Source organism: Hesperophylax consimilis, chromosome 4, assembly GCF_061612785.1.
Source record: "Hesperophylax consimilis isolate HC1 chromosome 4, BYU_Hcon_1.0, whole genome shotgun sequence".
Classification (NCBI taxonomy): Eukaryota; Metazoa; Arthropoda; class Insecta; order Trichoptera; family Limnephilidae; genus Hesperophylax; species Hesperophylax consimilis.
The window spans coordinates 5,177,699-5,196,659 of record NC_142839.1 but is presented as its reverse complement, the minus strand read 5'-3'; the positions used below and the strand labels follow the sequence as shown (position 1 = coordinate 5,196,659).

The following is an 18,961-nucleotide window of genomic DNA, read 5'->3' as shown; positions in this document are numbered from 1 at the left end:
ATAATGACAATTAAAAAATTATTGAACCTGTGAAGATCTGTTGACATTTCATTATTAATTATAAAACATAGATTTGTACATGTTTCATTATACGATTAAGGCTTAATGGAAGTATTGTTTTAAATAATAGTTTTAGATTACTGGATTAAATTTTATAAATTCATACATACACACTGCGAGTTAAATGAAATTAGAAAGAAATTATACAGTACCTACCTAAACCATTATTATTAGAATGCAGGAAGGTACCTTTTCCATTAGGTATAAATTTTCTTGACGAAATTCTAATTTTGAAATTAGTAAAACCGTTTAACGTTATACAATATTTTGACAGCATTCCATGGAAAGACAAATTACCATGTATTTATAATAATCATTTGTTAGAAAACCCATGAAGAATTATGTAGGTCAAAGATATTACTTTACTCACACATGAATTAACTCAAATTTATCTTCAGAATAAATTGTATTATCTTGGCATTCCTGTGAATGAGTGTTTTTAAAACAATTAAAGCTATACAAACCTAACCTAAAACACAAACATTCATAAAATAACTACAGTTTTCGGTAAAGTTGTCGAATTCCGCCTCATACAGAATCTTTAAAAAACAACACTTGATTTCAACTTACATATCTAATGGAGACAACTATTTACCAACTCCGCCAACGTAAATAGTTGTTTCTTGTAGTTGTTATGTTGAAACCAAGTTCTATTTATAATTTTTTTGCTTATAAGCGTGAGGCGAAATTCAACCAGTTTTATACCAAGACATGGTCAACTGTAAAAAATTATCATTATTTACTACAAATATACTCAAACTTTTTCAATGATTAGAAATGTTAAAAAAAAATTGAACTATGTAACAATAATTCTTCAGCCTTTTTAGCCCAATTTGCAGGTTATTTTTAATTAATTATTTTCTTTTTTATACCTACAAAGATGGATTGTATTCTGATTTAATCACAAAATGCACAAAGTTGGAAACATATTATAACAATAACTTAATAAATTTCAAATACATGTATAAAAACAGTTCCAGCTATCTAAAGAGTAATTATTGAGGTTTTACAATTTTATATTATTCAAATTAATTTAGTTGGATGAAATTAACAGACCCAATATGGAATATTCTACATAATGTATTTTACTAGAGCAAACATAGAAGTTTTTTCTTCGTAGTTTTGTCATAATAATTTATTTTAATGACAAAACTACGTAAACAATTTAAATAAATTTTTGTCATAAAATGGTCCTGAAAATTTAAAAAAGACCAATTGTCCATCTATGATTTCTTTACTGACAAATCGTAAAAAAGAAACTCATACATTATACTGAAGAGTAAATTTCTTTTGAAATTCAAATTTTAGGAATATGCGACCTTTTGGTTCTGATAATGTCTCAGGACAAAACAATGTGCAATACTTATAATAAATAAATAACATATGTATAAGACCCTTCTTTCACAGGAATATGCAAGTATCCGATAATATTGTTGTGTATTCACAATGCAAACAACTTGTCACGCACAGTACGCGCATACGCTACAGAAATCGTGTAGAAACCGCTTCACCAACACCTCTCGAAATGTCAATTTCATAACCTCACTCACAAGTGTTCCTAGCATTGATTTAAAGCACAAGCATTGTTACAAGATGCCTGACACAAGTGACAATGAGACCACTATTTTATTAAGTATTTATTAATGGCTCTTTGCCAATGTCAAAGTCTCGACGACATCAGTGGTAACGACTTCAAATGGCTGGTTGCGGGAGACTGGCGTCACCAACAAATATAATAAATGTTGGCAACCTGTGCCTGTGTACAAACCTCTGCACAGATTTATGACGGTAGAAGCCAAGATACTTGAATCGTCAAGCATCGGATAATAGTGTATACCTGTGGATGAAGGGCCTTCTGTTCCCAGAAAATTCATGATAAAATGAAGAAGACAATAAAACTTTACTTAGGGTACCTACGTCTAAATAATGATTCTGCCATCATAACCTGTCAATATGACAATTTTTTTTATTAGATTGTGATAATTTAGGTTGAAAATATTGGTTAATAATAAGTGAATATATTTATACAACCAATAGTTTTAGTAATAGATAGTAGTGGTGTAGTGACTGCCTGGGCCCCGGGTCTTTAGGTTAAATGCTTTATTAAATAATTTTTTTGGGTCTGTCAGGTTTTTTTTCGTGAAAAACAAATATTATTTTGAGATTATTTTTGTTAATATGAACATAATAATATATCATCTAATGCTGTACATTAAAATCGTCTTTATAAAAGGTAAAAAAGTATTAATTTAAAATAGGATGACATTGACTTAAACACTTCCCCCCTTACTATAAAGGATGCGTAAATATATGCGGCGCACAAGGTCAGAATAGTTAAAAAATGTACTTATTTATTACACCCAGTTTAACTCTACTTACGCTAATAAGAGGGCCGGTTCAAGAATAGGTTAGGACCGGATTACCAGTCAGACCCTGGACCCGGAAGTGTATCGCCACGCCACCGTATTTGAGCAATGATTAATAAAATTAAACTATATTCTGTTCTATGAGCCCCTGTAGATCTGCAAATGTAGCAGAGAGTCGGGGGTGGTGGGGTCTCCGGTTCTGAAGGGTGCTTTTAATGGAGATGAGGTGCTCCCGGCACCGCCTGCAGCGAGCGATCCTCTCCTCGCGGGGGATGTCCACTCCTGCGCCTCCACTGCGCACATTGCTGGCAATCACGGAGGCAAAGTTGCGGAGAATCAACCGAAGAGCTGCACACCCTGATGTCATGTAACTGTCAAATATTCAAAAACATTAATACACATTGTAAACCTTGCTTCAGTAATATTATAATAATTCTAGAGTGGCCAGTTTTATTCATTGATAGATCCGTTGTTACAACAATCATTTATGAGAAATAGGGAGGAGGTTACAAGGAGGTTTTCAAATGTGATTGATAAAGTTAAATATAAATAAGCATTCACGAGATATTTTTAAATACATCTATTTTAATTTCACTTTTGTTTTTAATGAATGAATGCAAACTTTGGAAGCCCAAACTCGACCCACTTCCCAACATCTGATCGAGCTTAAACTCGGTAAATAGACTTGTTGTCGATGACAATGCATTTTATCAACTTTTGATGTCAAACACGTAGACACACAATGAACATATGTGCATTTCTCTGAAATTGGACGAAATTCCAGTAGTTATTTTATTAAAAAAATGTCAGTCCTAAACGATCCGCATCTGGCAAGGTCGGTAGCGTGGTTGACTTAGGTCCCTGAGAAGGAAGGTTGAATCCTAAGCCAAAACCTAAAAAAAACTTTGTTCTTTACGGGTTGATTTTTGATAAAATAACTTACGATTCATATTTGCTTTGTAGAAGGTTGTGAATCTGCGGAAGGAGAATTGAGCAAATATCCAACGTCCAAATAGACCTGTAAGGAAAAACATTATGTATTTATTTGATTTGTTTACTCCATCGGTTTTCAAGAGATATTAGTTAGTAAAAGTGCTCCACACTCCCATTCCATACAAAATATGTATTAGAACATGAAAAGTTTGATAGAAACTATAGAAATGTACTATGTGAACGAGCCTGGACATTGAAAGTAAGTTCAATGAACAATATCTGGATGGTTTTAGAGGATAATACTAAAGACACCATGGACAAAAGGGGCACAAAAAGAGCAAATATTATGGAAAACGTTGCCATTTAAAAAAAAATGTGGCACCCTGAAAAATAACTGTGATAGTTCGAGCTACAAGACATAGACAAGACAGGTTATAGACTTATCTTATTAATCTTATAGCCATGGTACGGTTTAACGGGAGTCTTACCAATACGGCTCATCAAAAAGAGCTAACTCAACTGTGCAATTCTCTCATGAACGACTCATCGCTACAACGCTAGATGCCTGTAGTATATAGAATCGCCCCTCCATGGTGGGTACTGAGGTACGGGGAACCTTGAGGTTTTTGAGAATCCAAGAGATTTTGAGAGCATAATAGAGAGGACGTTAGCATCCAGGCCGTCTTACACAATTGTTCCTGATTATGAGAGTTTTTAATCTAAATAAAGAAACAGTATTTTGTTGTGAAGAAAGTGTTATTATTTTATAAGAAAAAAGAGAATTATGTACTTACGGTCGCAGAACCATGACATTGAGAATATCTAAAATAACTGAAAGATCTCCAGCTGCTACAGTGGATTCCAGTGCAACCTTCAAATTCTTGCTCATCCACATAGAGTGGAAAACCTGCAAAATACAAACAATTAACATTGTAGTGTTGGTGCATTACGATAGATGGCGCTAGGTCGCTTTACGGAGGTAGCCGAATACTACCAGGTGCCTCTGAACACTAGGAGGACGGCCGCTCAGTCAACCGGCAGCGGCCAGAAGCTTTCTAACTACAGAATAGATCAGTCGCAGTGGTATCATTTTATTAAATAAATTAGTTTTTTAATTGGATTTACGTGTATAATTATTTACATCTGAAGACAAACCCTTGCTCTCTCACAAAGAAGAACATTACAACTAACAATATTTGTTAATAGTCACTAAAGGTTTATAAACTCATTAATATTGCTAAACAATTAGTGAAGTATCTGTGCATTACCTGTAATGAACGCTGTCTCGTTGCCAAAACGGCCATCATAGGTTCATGTCCTCGCATGATTACACTAAGCACTTCTTGTTCTGACAATTCACCACGGGTCGGTCCAAATCCAGGCCTTGTTTTCTGTAAAAGTTAGGCGTACATAATATAATGTGACAATGTCTATATTATAATATGATGATAATAATCACACCATGAAATAATAATATCTCAAACATATTTATATTAACGAGCACTCCTTTCCTAAGCACTGTTTAGCAAGAATATACACTGTTTAAGCAAGAATATATAACAAATAAACTACCTAATAAAGAAAAAAGAATAATAATACGAATTAACGCCTACACACAGTTCACCCAAATGGGACATACGCCCTGAGGGAAGCATTGGGGCCTCCTGTGAGGAACGGAACACGGTAACCGGATAGAACAGAACAGTGACAAAACAGAATAAGATAAAAGAATAGTTTAGATTAACACAAATACTAGTTATAGTTTCCTTTTGATAAAATATTCTTCCACACAAAAGACAAAAAGTTGAAGATGGGGAAGACTTGGTTCACATTTTTAAATACATATACATATAGTTGGGAACCTTACAAAGACATTGATATAAAATTATCAGACAGTAATGCCTTTCCCGCCATACAAGTAAGACCGGCGACAAAGGTAGAACAACTCTTCCCGCCGGAAGTGTGATAAGTTAGTTTAGGTTAGGTTAGGGGTGTTATTCGCGTGTTCTTTTCTAAATATTAATTCAATGTTCCATTTCAAAGGGACTCACAGGTAAGAACTCCTCGAGATCCAGGCCCATGGAGCGGTCGGTGCTGGTGGGGATGAATTCCGGTGAGGGGGACCTCTCCACTGGAGGGGCGGAGGGTACTGGAGGCTGGCTCACATATATTTCTACTGGGGGGCTCTTTATATTGCTGCAAAATCAAAAATTTTCCCGGGTCAGATGGACAGAGAAACTATACATCTTACATAATATGTATCAAACTACATAGCGGGGGCTTCATCACAGGGGCCTAACTACCAAAACCGATGTTTTGAGTTAAGCTAACTTGGTTTCGGTCATGCCATAATCATATTTATTAGCGACACGAAGCCCTATCTCGTACATACAGCTGTTTAAGAGATACAGTTGGGCACACAGCTAGGAATATGAGCATTCCAATCATTTTTTTCGTTTATCTCAAAACAATGTTTTTGTAGATAGGCCCCTTTGTTCCTAAACCCCCGATAATACAATATAAGTATACACATAACACACCTTCTACTATTGCTGGAATATTCCCTTGAGTTGTCGTGGCTAGTTCTGGCGGGTCTTGTGAAGGATAACGACCTGGGTGGCGGGGCGGGCATCCTGCCCAGAGACATCTCACTGGTGCTGGGCCGGAGGCTGCTAGGCCCTGAGGGCCCCGAGGAGGCGCTGCTGATGCTCTTCTTGTTCTCACCGTCCGAGTGCTGGCGCCGCAATGATCGGGAGATATTGACCATCGGGGGGGTGTCATAGATTGTCTGTCTCACCTCAAAATTGTTATCCTCAATTGGTGGAGCGTGTACACTTTCATACGATCTGTTGAAACAAATGGAGACATAAAAAACTATGTTTATATACAGTTTAAACAAGGAACTAACAAACAATTTTCACTTTTTCAATACTATGTAACCATTAGCCTGAAGAATGTTTGAAAAAAGGATATTGTCATTGAGATTGATACTTTTCTTTGGACATATTGTACAATGGGGTATTTTCACAAACTATGAATACTATTAAAAATGTGTGGAAGATTTAGAGTTTATTTTCTGATTCTGATCATTGTACTAAAAATGTGAAATTTTAATATTTTTATTCACAATTATTGATTTTAAAAAAACACCACATTTCAAAACGGTTCCAGCTGGCTACAACATTACGAAATCGTCACTGCCTGGTAAAACGGCTGTCACCAACGTTGCCCGGCGTGTCGTCAACGCCGTCAAATTCACAAATGAAAATGAACATTTCATTTTGGCGGCAAATTGAAAATGGTTTTTTTTTTTAATTTATAGAAAATTTATTCGTCAACATAAAAATACCTACATTATCATAATTTTTTTCGAGAATAAAAAATACTAATGGTAACACCCTATTCCTTATCAAAATACTGAAAATTTTATATAAAATATATGGTTTATAATTAAGCAGGTACATATAAGTGTGTCAAATTATTATTGTACGTAGTCACATGATTACAACGCTGACGGAAAGGTTAATATCTTTGTGTTATTGAAAAGAAGTAGGTTACATTATGTTGTGTCAATGATTTCAGGTTCAAAATAATTGTAAATAAATGAATGGGTTCAAAGCTTAATTATTATTTTCACCCCCTTTTCTTAAAGGCATACCGCTGATAACTTTGTTAAAACCTCTCCATCTTGCTGGTAAAAGAAGCATGTAGCAGAATGAGAGGTTACAACGGAGCTGTCAGATGCATGGCCATAATCTGGGACACATGATCAGATATATGAAAAGCTGTGCGAGGAGACACCAGTTTTACGATAAATCGAATCACTACTAATGTAGTGCAAGATAAGGTTGCCTGGAGGCACCTTAGCAAAGCTTTGAAGAATTTTATCATCTAGCATTATTTAAGTGGGTAGGTATAGACAAATATGATTTTCAGTAACTATTAAAGTACACATTATTGAAATATTGCACTAGTAGTTCAGTGAATAGTAGACCACGCATCCAAAAAGTATGTTTCTAATTTTCTCTTATTTAATAAATCAAAACCATAAATTCCTCTGAAATTATAAGATTTGAAATTAGGTACTTACATAAATACCTACTTACTTAATTATAAACCATAGATATTTTACTTGTTTTTTTTAATTTCAAATAAGAATTATAGAATTTTTCCAAAGAAATGTCACCAATGTACCATCTCAATGACATTTATTTTTTTCTTTCTTCCTTCAGGCTGGTATGTAGCGTAATATTGATCATTGAGATTTGACAGCTTGTAGGAAAACCATGATCATGCAAAATCTGGCGGGATAAAAAGGTGGTATCCAAAAAGACCACCATCGTGAACCGGAACCGAAATGTAACAATGGTCGAGTTAAATCAGGTCAAGTTTTTAGTAAAAAGTTTAAAAACTTTAGTATGTGTTTGTTACCTATGTGAATATTGTTGGGTGTCATTGTTGAGAGAGTTGGGGGCGGAGTGGAAGATCGGGGAAGGGGGGTCCAGCCCTGTGAGGGAGAGGCCCCCCATCTCACTGGACAGGGACGATGGTGCATTATCTGCAAGTATACACAACAATACATTATCAAATTTTGTAGTAAAGAGATTCTTGTTTGTATAATGGTGAATATAAAACAAACATACATAATAAATTCACCGAAGCATAGTGAAAATACTAAAGGAGGAGTTCCGAGCAGTGACGATGCATCAGTATCACCACAACAGAGCGACAATATGATGCACTATAGAAATGAAAGGGAGCGTATTCGAACACAGCGTTACTGACGCTCAGCGTATATATACATTTCTATAGTGCATGACACTGTCGCTCTGTCGCGGCGATACTGTTGCAGCCTTTCTTGACGCTACTGCCACTGTGCTCGGAACTCCATCTTAAATGTAATCTTATTTAAAACCAACACCATTACAACAATTAAAATAAACATTTATAAACATACAACAATACACAGGAAAGTTCAATAGAAATATTATATGTATATTATAAGTCAAGCAATATTTAGAGATGTATTAGTTTATAATAAAGCTTTATTATTTACACAATTATGTAGAAGAATATTTTATTGCGGAAGGAGAAAAATTAAAGCAAATCTCAAATAGTTTTGTTATTCAATACACTGATTTCCAGTTTATGCCATGTCCCAAAGTAAAAAAAAGTACCATGTATAAAGACTAATTAACGAAAGTAATTACAATATAGGTAAATACGTTTTACAGAAATTCAAATGTAGCATTGTCATCAAATAGCCAATCAGACCCATTTTGTTTTTTTAAAACTTAAAGGTTCTTGTTAAATGCCGATTCTAGCTCTGTTTCAGCTTTCTATAAAATAGTGATCATCTGACCAGCATAACAACATGGCAACAGTTGTTCATAAGCTGAAACAAAATAGAATCGGCATTTAACAGGGACCTTTTTATAATATAGTGATCATCTGACAAGCATAACAACATGGCAACAGTTGTTCATAAGCTGAAACAAAATAGAATCGGCATTTAACAGTGACCTTTCGGAAGTAAAAAAAAACAAAATGGCGCTGATTGATCATTTTGGCGAAAGTAAGTATGTATTAAGACATGGCATAGTAATAAAGAAAATTAGTCAAGATCAAAGGCAGAGAAGTGTTGTAGAAGGGTGCTAACCTGAGCTGAGAGGCGGAGGACTCTCGGGGGGACCTAAAAAGCTGGTACTGGGCGGAGGCGTGCGGTTTACTGTCAACACACCAACAATTCACCTTTACAACATGGATTCTGTCTAAATTTCTGAACAATTGCGGCCACTGTTTCCAACCAAACATAGCAATCGCGTAGCCTTAATTTGGCCTGAACCAAGTCCAAATGTACAACTCGTTGTTTCCAATATGGCCTAGTGTAACTTGCCTAAGTAAGACTACCCATTTGATTGTTAACCGCGGCTAACCAATATTCATGTTTGACCAAGTGTCAACAAAGTTTGAGAAGTCGGTCAAGTTGCATTTGTTTTCCGGATTGAATTATTATGCATTTCAGAAAAATATGTAAAACAAAATAGTACAGGGTTTTCCAATAAGAGGTGTTATTTTGATATTCAATCGTAAAAGATCAATGGTTTTGTTGCTTGTGTGGCACGTAGCGCCGTCTTGTTGAAAGTAAACGTTGTCCAGATCAATACCATCCAATTCCGGCCATAAAAAATCATTAATCATCTCTCGATAGCGCAATCCATTCACCGTAACTGTTGCTCTAGCCTCATTTTCGAAAAAGTAAGGTCCAATGACTCCGCCGGACCATAAACCGCACCAAACAGTCACACGTTGAGGATAGAGAGGCTTTTCAACAATAACTCTTGGGTTTTCCGAGCTCCAGATGCGACAATTTTGCTTGTTAACGAAGCCACCAAGGTGGAAATGGGCCTCATCACTCAAGATGATTTGCATTTGATTCACTCAACTGAATTTTAATAATTTCAATGCGTTGTTGAAGCGTGTATCGTTCCATTTTTATTAATGGCGTAGTTTCTACTTGTCAAATGTCAAAAAATGACAGCTTCAAAAGTAACATCTACCGAAATAGCGGGCTATTCAAAATAACACCTCTTATTGGAAAATCCTGTACTTAGTTTATGTAAAGAAAATTATAAAATGTTTAGTTTAATTATATATTTTTTTTAAATCTATTGATAAAGGGGCATTCTGCTACGTTCTGCAATTGATAGATTACTGAAGATCGGAAACAACCGTGTTAATACACTGTTAACAACTTCTGCATTAAACTGCTTATTTAGCTGTAGTAAAAAGATTCACAAAAGACAAACAACATCTATTTACCAAAAGCATAAGTTAAAGGTAATATTTATGTACTCTTTTGCAAACAAGTACTAAAAAAAAAACACACATTTAGAACACTGAACAAACAATAGACAGAATCAATGAAATCTTATGTGCTCAATCAAAATGAGAAGAAAGAATTGAATGAATGGGATAAATAAGCACCTCCTACATAATGCAATAAAAATAATATACACAAATGAAAATAGCAATGACTTAAGGTATGAATGATTGAATGAAGATGCAGACAAATGAAAATAAAGGGCATTAGCTATAAATAAATAAAAAAAATTATATGTAGTAATTAAAAAAAGGTTTGTCTGTTTTATGTGTGGCTACTTACAAGCTCGATTGGGCCTGAATATTTCAGTGTAATCTGTGAGGTTTTGTATGACGGCTTGTTCCTCTTCTTCTGTACCTGAAGCAGACTCCTCCACAGTTCTCTCGTCCAGTAACGATTTTCTATGTACCACTGAAAAATATAAACCAAACACATTTAACTAATATGACAGAATATCTACATACTAGCTTCTAGAGTACTCAAAGCAAATTTATGTAAATTAAAAATTACTGTATTAACTTTCAGCGAGTGAAATAAACCACATTGAAACCTGCTTAAAAGTATTCCATTTCCTTTGTTTTCCTGCCTGAGTTATACATATAAATAGTTTTAGGTAAAATGATTGTAAATAAAATGATCATATACAAAATGATCGTAATCAAATGATAGTAACTCTCAAATGATCTTAAGCAAAATGATTGTAAGCAAAATGATCGTAGATAAATAGTAAGCAAATGATTATAAGCAAATAATAGTGTCATGTTAAAGTAAAAAGATTTGATATAATTTACGTGCAATAATTTATTTATTTATAGAGATAATGTACAGTTTACGATAAAATGGTAATTTACGATAATTAAGACCTTTTACATACGATCCTTTGCATACCATCTTTTTGCTTATGATCAAAACGTCAGTTACCGGATATAAATATCCCACAAAAGTAAGTTCTCCGAAAAATTCAATACAAATTAATCAATTTATTTCCATTTAACTCTTTGCACGCGGCCATATCAACTGTTGTTACGGCAAAAAGTCGATACTCACACGCCGCTGTATCAACAGTTGATACGGAAACTTTGACGGCCGATATTCCAGCGCTCTTTCGTCATAAATGTATTTCTTGCTCACTTGGACATTCGTAGAACTATCACGATGCTGACATCTACAAGAATTTCTCAAAAATAAAATTGTATTGTAAAATTGTATGTAAAAAGATTGATAATGAAGTGCGCCTCTTCGCTCCTTTTAGTCCTTTAGTTTACATTTTTGTCAACGGATGGCGTTAGTACTAGTATGTTATTCACAACTATTCATAACTAAAAATGATAAGTAATCATGGTGTCCCACTTGTGTCTATCAACGCAGTGGCCTAAGTACACACACGCCAAGTGAATGGCGGGACCACATTTAAAAGATACGGTACGTCTTTGTATGAAATTTTATGTTTTTGTTTTTATAAACATCTAAGAGTGTTGACACACGAGGATTTGTTTTCATATTGTGGAGAATAATCTGTTCTGTCTATATAGTCCAATAAATCATGCAAGAATGCTATAATTTGACATTTAATTGCGTGCATAGGTATTTGAAAATATGTACCGCGTTCGGGTATAGATAAAACGGAGCAAATTAACGCGTTCAAAAGGTTAAATACAATACTCTCTCAGTATTCTGCCACTAGTTTCGCTGTTATTTTTACTAGTTGAAAGCACAAATTAAAGCTCTACAATTTGCCAGTTTTCGTATCTCAAATTCAGTAGTTCGTCGCATGGCTAGCCTTGAGCGCAAAGCTTTGTACCCTGACGTTTGGGTTGTCTTACCCTTACACAGGGCCGGTCCTGAGCAAAACAGCACCTGACGCTGGTAAAAACACCAATGGCGCTGCATTAGATGTTATGTATTATCAGCGCCGTGCTCCTTGGCAAGTCGGCGCCCGGAGCAGACTGCTCCAATTGTGCCTGCACAATTCCGGATCTGTTCTTACACATTCATTTGCTATACCCGTCAACACGGTTCATTATTGTTGTTTTAGGACATTTTGGTTAGTCCTCCGTGTATTCTAACAACTATCACATATGTTTCTGTTTGTTTCATTCTATGTATCAGGTTTTTTGTCGGAATGGAGTCTTCTCGCAAGCATAAACAGGACACCTTAACTTTAACCGGTTCAGTGCCAATCACTCCCATGAGCGGACTAATCATATGTAATTTTAATGGTAACAAAAGCTCCTGGTAGCGAATGTGCTAAACCAAAAAATTAGAAATTTCACGAAAGATCGATAAACTATTTTTATGAAATATCTGTTTTATTTTTGGCATAATATAAATTGTTTGTACGCACTGTAATCCGCTGCTTTCTCTCATTGGATACTTTCACGGTTTTTGGGGAGGCGAATTAGCGAATTAGAAATTTTTTTTTAATTTACAAAATTAAAACAGTTTTCATGGTAAGTAAAAATAGTACAGTATTTGTTAAGAATATTTTTAACTAACCTTGTTTGGCCGGTCTTTCTTTTGAGAAGCTTTTTCTAACGGAGGAGTTTTTTTGGAAGGGAGAGACGGCCTCCACCGGGGGCCCAGGGGGTGGCGGGCCCCCAAAGGGATGCACCTTGCCTAGCTCCACCACGTTTAACACTACATTTGTGGAGTGGAACCAGCCCACAATCTGGTAAAAAAATAATTATGTTAAAAAATCGGTCATTTAAGTTAGTTGGTAATATCACTGGAATAATAATTAAGGTAGTTGGTAATATCACTGGAATAATAATTAAGTTAGTTGGTAATATCACTGGAATAATAATTAAGTTAGTTGGTAATATCACTGGAATAACAATTAAGTTAGTTGGTAATATGTTTCACTAGAATAATAATTAAGTTATTCTTCTACTCTACTGGAATATTTGAGAGTTCATTATTTCACATGCCATATGTATTAAGCACTTATGTATAATTTTAATTTACAAAACTGTTTATTTATGCACAAGTTTTACTGTGTAATTATTATTACGCTTGATAGCTGTTTCGACATCCGAAGACATCAAATTATAAGGCATTATCAAAATACAAGCTCCCATTTAGAAATAATAAAAATAGATCTTCTCTAAGTGGTTTCAAGACAGTTTGGTATTGCCTTTGGAAGGCGAAACAGTAATAAACATTTTTTTTATTATTAAATAATGTCAAATATAAAAAAAAACTAAAATTAAAATGGAATTCTACAAAATGTGTAGTTTGAATTGGTAATCAGAACAGTTAAAATATAGCAAAAAATATTTGAATTCTTCTTGCATACAAGATGGACGCCGAAAATATATGTATTCATAAAGGGATTGTCAAATATAAACTCACAAGTTTATTATGTGCCACTGTCATGTCGTAGATCTGTCCCCAGGAGGCGGGCACATTGTCCAGCTGCCTGGTGGGCTCCCAGCCCAGCACATGCAGCCCTTCCCCACCACCCCCCAGCAGACAGAGGCCATCCTCAGAAAATGATAATAACCTAAAACATAAGAATAAGGAATTCAGGCATGCTGGCATGATTGAGGATTATAGGGGTACATGGCTACTATCAGTTTGTATAGTGGTAAGGATGGGTATCACGAAGGATTCTGGATTTACAACATGCAACTCTTTTTATTTAAGGCTTTTCCTCATTGTCGAGAATTGTGATCCCACTACAATTTCCCTGATGGACTAGACTACTCCACTCCTCACGGTCCTGCACTACGTGGACATGGATGTACGGGACGTCCGTGATACTCACGTCAGTGCATTGGTGATTTTCCTCTGCTTCTCCTGCTTCCACTTTGTCAGTGACCATAAGTTTCTTCAGGATTGAGTTCTTAGTTTTATGAGCAACAAAGTATCGTAGGATATGCTGTAGGCAGACATTTGATAGCCTGTTTTGGATGCCTAGCTCTTCCAGAAAGGATATATTGGAATTCTGAGCATTTTATTCCACCATTTACGAGTCCATGCATTTATAACTAACTATATAACATTAAAATGAACTTTCTTAAACGTACCTAATTGGCGATGCATGTTTTTCAGTGCTAGAAACCAACTGGAACTTCTCCATGTCCCAAAAGTTGACCACCCTATCGTCTCCACAGCTGGCCAGCAGGAATTCATGCGGGTGAAACTTGACACACGTCACGGATCCCGTGTGTTCAGTGAATTCCTTCAGCACCCTCCCGTTACGCACGTCCCACACCTTCAGAGTGCCTTGAAATATACATTATTATTATTACTAAAACTTTGGGGGTCGTACAACCTTTTAGGCACTACCTACTCATCACCAGGGCGCAACGGCTAAATAATCTTTTTTTTTTTTTTACGTTAGCTCAACACAGGAGGCCTATGTCATCTGTGGGGATGGTGTGAGGAGGGTCATTTTAGGGAAAGAATGGAGAGAAATTTCTGGGAAGGAGAAAGGTATGAGGGGTGGCTAGGAATCTGAGGGTGAATCCATCCCTCTCACTGCGGTGGAAAGCAGTGGGTCGAAAAAATTCATCTGGAGAGGTCAAAAGGTCTCCCTCAACCAGTCTCTCCCGATCCAGCCCACCGCGCAGCAGGATGGCAAAGACGTTTGCTGCCATGTCCTAGACAAACCTCACCCCACGAATCCCGGCACCACTGCTAAGTCACCAAACGCAGCAAACCACTTGGGGTGACCCGTGTCTAGGGTGTTGGTTATCCAATAAATGGTTCCCGGGGCAGCAGTACCCAAACCCGCCTGTGATAAACTAACACAAATTTTATATTGACAATTGCAATTTCAGAGTGGAAGATAAAACCGTAAGAGACAACCATTCAGAATCAAAGTTTGAAATGGCTTTAACAAAGTTTTGACACCAGACATACACAGCCTGGTCTCAAAACATTCAAATCAATTCAAATCGGTCTTCTATAAATATTCCGTCTACTGACATAGTTTGCAATACTCAAAAACAAAATAAAAAACTGTAAATAATATCTATAACCAACCATCATCACCACCAGAAGCGATCCACTGTCCATCGGGACTAAACTGTAGACTGTTGACGGACATCTTGTGACTGGCGTAGGTGCAGATGCAGCCCCGTTGCCGTGTGTCCCACAGTCTGATACTAGTGTCACACGACCCCGTGGTGAGGTAACCCCCGTAAGGGTGAAAGTCCATGCACTTGATGGCCCCCTTGTGCCCCTGCAGCGAGCGCATTAGCTTGGCCGCCTCCAGATCCCAGATCTTGAGCGCCCCCGACTGCGAGCCCGCACAGACCATATCTTCGGCGTGGCCGAAGCAGACGCATTCTACCGGAGACGCGTGACCACTGAGACTCTGAAATATTATATACAATATAGTCCCTATAATTCAAATAAATATTAACCTAGCCTGTTCAGTTTAACAAATTTTCAGATTACTGGAATCTTTAAGAAACAGCTGAAATTTTGGAACATTTGAGAGATGACGTTTTCCGGGACCTTTCAACGTAGACACTAAAATTTTATTATTTTTACTTTTCAAAATGTATACTGTAAATTTACCTATATTATATTCCTTCGCTAACCTTGTAGCACTCTCTCCACTATCAAGTCTCTTTAAAATTACACTTTTTATTGACGCTTAGTTAACCACCAAGCATTTAATGTACCGGCCGTACCTTATTAAATTTACATTAAATGTATTTTCTTTCATATCTATCTATAGAGGAAAGTTCATGTAAATAAACTTAAAGATTATTTTCACTATCACAAAAGGAAGTTTAGTAGCTTCCTTATTGTGAGGGTTTGATAATGGTTTCACAAGATGAAAGAGAACAATCAAGGAAAGATTAAATTGATTACGTATAACTAAATAGGATGGTTACCAATAAGTTATTTTCAATACTGGGCATCCGATGGTAAAAGCAATTTTAAGTGATTCAATCTAGATTCATTCACCACGTCAAAGTGAAATAATTCATTTTAGATTTCAGCATAAATAATCACATCTTGTATGTTTCAGACGTTCTTGTACATTGTCATTAGTCGATGGGTTTTTTTTAAATTCTTTTTAAAAATATTTTCGAATGCTGAGACAAAACGGTGGGGGGCACAATGACCACTGTCCCCATTTTGCTTCAGTAAAATCATTTGTACAATAAATCTGCTACTTCCGCAGATTTTCGGAAGCAATACTAGTAAGGCGAATTACATGTCTTTACTGTGAGTAGCGAAAAAACTTACCAAGGTTACATTTTGCCTCAGGTCAAACACCGTTTGGCCCCGTGCACAGGGATATTTAATAGACTTTTTGTCATATCACATTCAACGATTCCCCCAAATCAACGTTTTTTTTGGATATGTGTTAAAATTAAATTTGTCTCAGTTTTGCACATTTTTGGTTTGTGTGGTAGTGACAGGTTTTGTGTGGTAGTGACAGGTTTGTGTGGTAGTGACAGGTTTGTGTGGTAGTGACAGGTTTGTGTGGTAGTGACAGGTTTTGTGTGGTAGTGACAGGTTTGTGTGGTAGTGACAGGTTTGTGTGGTAGTGACAGGTTTTGTGTGGTAGTGACAGGTTTGTATGGTAGTGACAGGTTTGTGTGGTAGTGACAGGTTTGTGTGGTAGTGACAGGTTTTGTGTGGTAGTGACAGGTTTGTGTGGTAGTGACAGGTTTGTGTGGTAGTGACAGGTTTTGTGTGGTAGTGACAGGTTTGTGTGGTAGTGACAGGTTTGTGTGGTAGTGACAGGTTTTGTGTGGTAGTGACAGGTTTGTGTGGTAGTGACAGGTTTGTGTGGTAGCGACAGGTTTTGTGTGGTAGTGCGAGGTTTGTGTGGTAGTGACAGGTTTTGTGTGGTAGTGACAGGTTTGTGTGGTAGTGACAGGTTTGTATGGTAGTGACAGGTTTGTGTGGTAGTGACAGGTTTGTATGGTAGGGACAGGTTTGTGTGGTAGTGACAGGTTTGAATGGTAGTGACAGGTTTGTGTGGTAGTGACAGGTTTGTATGGTAGTGACAGGTTTGTGTGGTAATGACAGGTTTGTGTGGTAGTGACAGGTTTGTGTGGTAGTGACAGGTTTGTATGGTAATGACAGGTTTGTGTGGTAGTGATAGGTTTATTGAAATGCTAATGTTTCCATGTATACATATTCAAGAGAACATAATTCAATCTAATTTTATAGAGTTGATTCTTCCGCCCAAAACCTTTTACCTGCAATATCCTAGATATTATTTATAGTGGTATCTCAACTAATGTCTTTTTGCAGGATAGCAAAATGCCAGATACCAGAATAAGTGGAAGATTTGAGGTGGTCGATAGCCCGGTGGGTAGGAAACTCAGCTAGCAGATATCGGACTGAGTTCAATACTTACAGCGGTTAATCTACTTACCCCCTTATTAAAACACAAGTTATACTTTATGAAAAGGTCTTTACTACGAATCTTAGGGTTTATAGCAAAGTTAAAATTGAATTTAATTTAAATAATGATATTCTTACCAAGAGGCAGCCCTGTCTTCCGATAGCCCACAGGTTTACTTTTTTATCATCTCCCCCGGTGGCCAGGACTTGGTTGGACTTGTGTCCCATGGCCAGGCAGTTCACATTCGCCGTGTGAGCTGTGAACTCCTCTGCAAACAAATATACAAATAATAATAACATCTAGATGCACTGAATGCCCTACGTTTGCGTAAAATCCTTGTTGAGGAGCTGGATGCAATAACAACTTATGATGAAAATTGTACTTTTGAGTAAAATCAGAAAAATTCATCTACAGGTGGGAACTTTAGTACCATTAGTTTTATTATAAACGTATTAGCTTCTGAACAAAGATTTTGTTTAAACTGTACTGCGATAGCTATTAGAAGATTCGGGAAAGTTGATACATGCAACCCGCATCGCATTAGAACTACCAGTGAAACATCGAAGGTACGGCGCATCTACCTACTCGTGATTTGCTGGTTTGTTCTCAAATACATTTGCGCCTATATAAGCGGCTACGTCGAAGCACCTAGTCAGTTAGTCAGTCAATAATTAGCAGCTACAAGTGAGTACCCACTTCGAGCGCTCGCCCCGGGGGTCGCCACTGACTACAACCACCGTCGACTATATCAACTAAATGCGTGAGCATGTACGGAGTCATCTCTCGCTACTACACTGACTCAATAAACGCTGTGACCTCACACCTCTTTCATTCGTCTCCTATCCACAACATTCGTCTACTATCCAAAAAACAAAAAAATTAAGGAGTGATTAATAATGTTTTAAAATGCTGGTTACAATGTGATACAAAGGATCTGAAGAAGAAGATAACCCAAATGCCAATAAAATAACTGTTTCATTATTTTGAATCATTCTCTTTTTATGGCCTTAGCCAAAAATGCATGATGCAGGTGACACTATTCTTGGTTATTTGTGAAATATAACAAAGGATATTACTGACAGAATTCTACTGGACCAAGTAATTCGACATGATACATATATTAACAATGAAAAGAAGTTCGCAACTTGAAGGCCAAGTAATTTTATATGGTTTGTTACGATATAAGGCCTGTTATTGCAGTTGGTAAAAAATGTATAACAAATAACACTCACGGAGTTTCCATGTTCTTTTTACCGACGACCCCATTACGCATTAGAACTTCGTTGAAGAATACACTTTATTGGTAATCTTAAATAATAATACGAATTAATCACGTTATTTAATAAGTTCCACGAAATGTCAAAACTGGTCAAAGGCAACTTTCTGTCAACGAGA

At 36.5% G+C, this 18,961-nt stretch overlaps 1 protein-coding gene across 2 annotated transcripts; it reads right to left on the bottom strand.

The window, feature by feature from the left end:
* Window positions 1-1,260: 1,260 nt before the first annotated feature.
* kat80 (katanin p80) lies at window positions 1,261-18,940 on the bottom strand. Of its 2 annotated transcripts, XM_089631155.1 has the most exons (15): window positions 18,799-18,940; window positions 17,704-17,834; window positions 15,232-15,565; window positions 14,271-14,469; window positions 13,594-13,744; window positions 12,739-12,910; window positions 10,525-10,653; window positions 9,019-9,087; window positions 7,791-7,917; window positions 5,900-6,205; window positions 5,411-5,555; window positions 4,628-4,750; window positions 4,154-4,266; window positions 3,370-3,444; window positions 1,261-2,797 (listed from the first exon to the last, which is right to left on the bottom strand). In XM_089631155.1, exons 1-15 carry the CDS (start codon window positions 18,830-18,832, stop codon window positions 2,548-2,550), a joined length of 2,358 nt encoding a protein of 785 aa, XP_089487281.1. In that variant the 5' UTR covers window positions 18,833-18,940; the 3' UTR covers window positions 1,261-2,547. The 2 variants fall into 2 exon arrangements, with proteins under 2 accessions (XP_089487281.1, XP_089487282.1); XM_089631156.1 differs by lacking the exon at window positions 9,019-9,087.
* Between the last annotated feature and the right edge of the window lie 21 nt (window positions 18,941-18,961).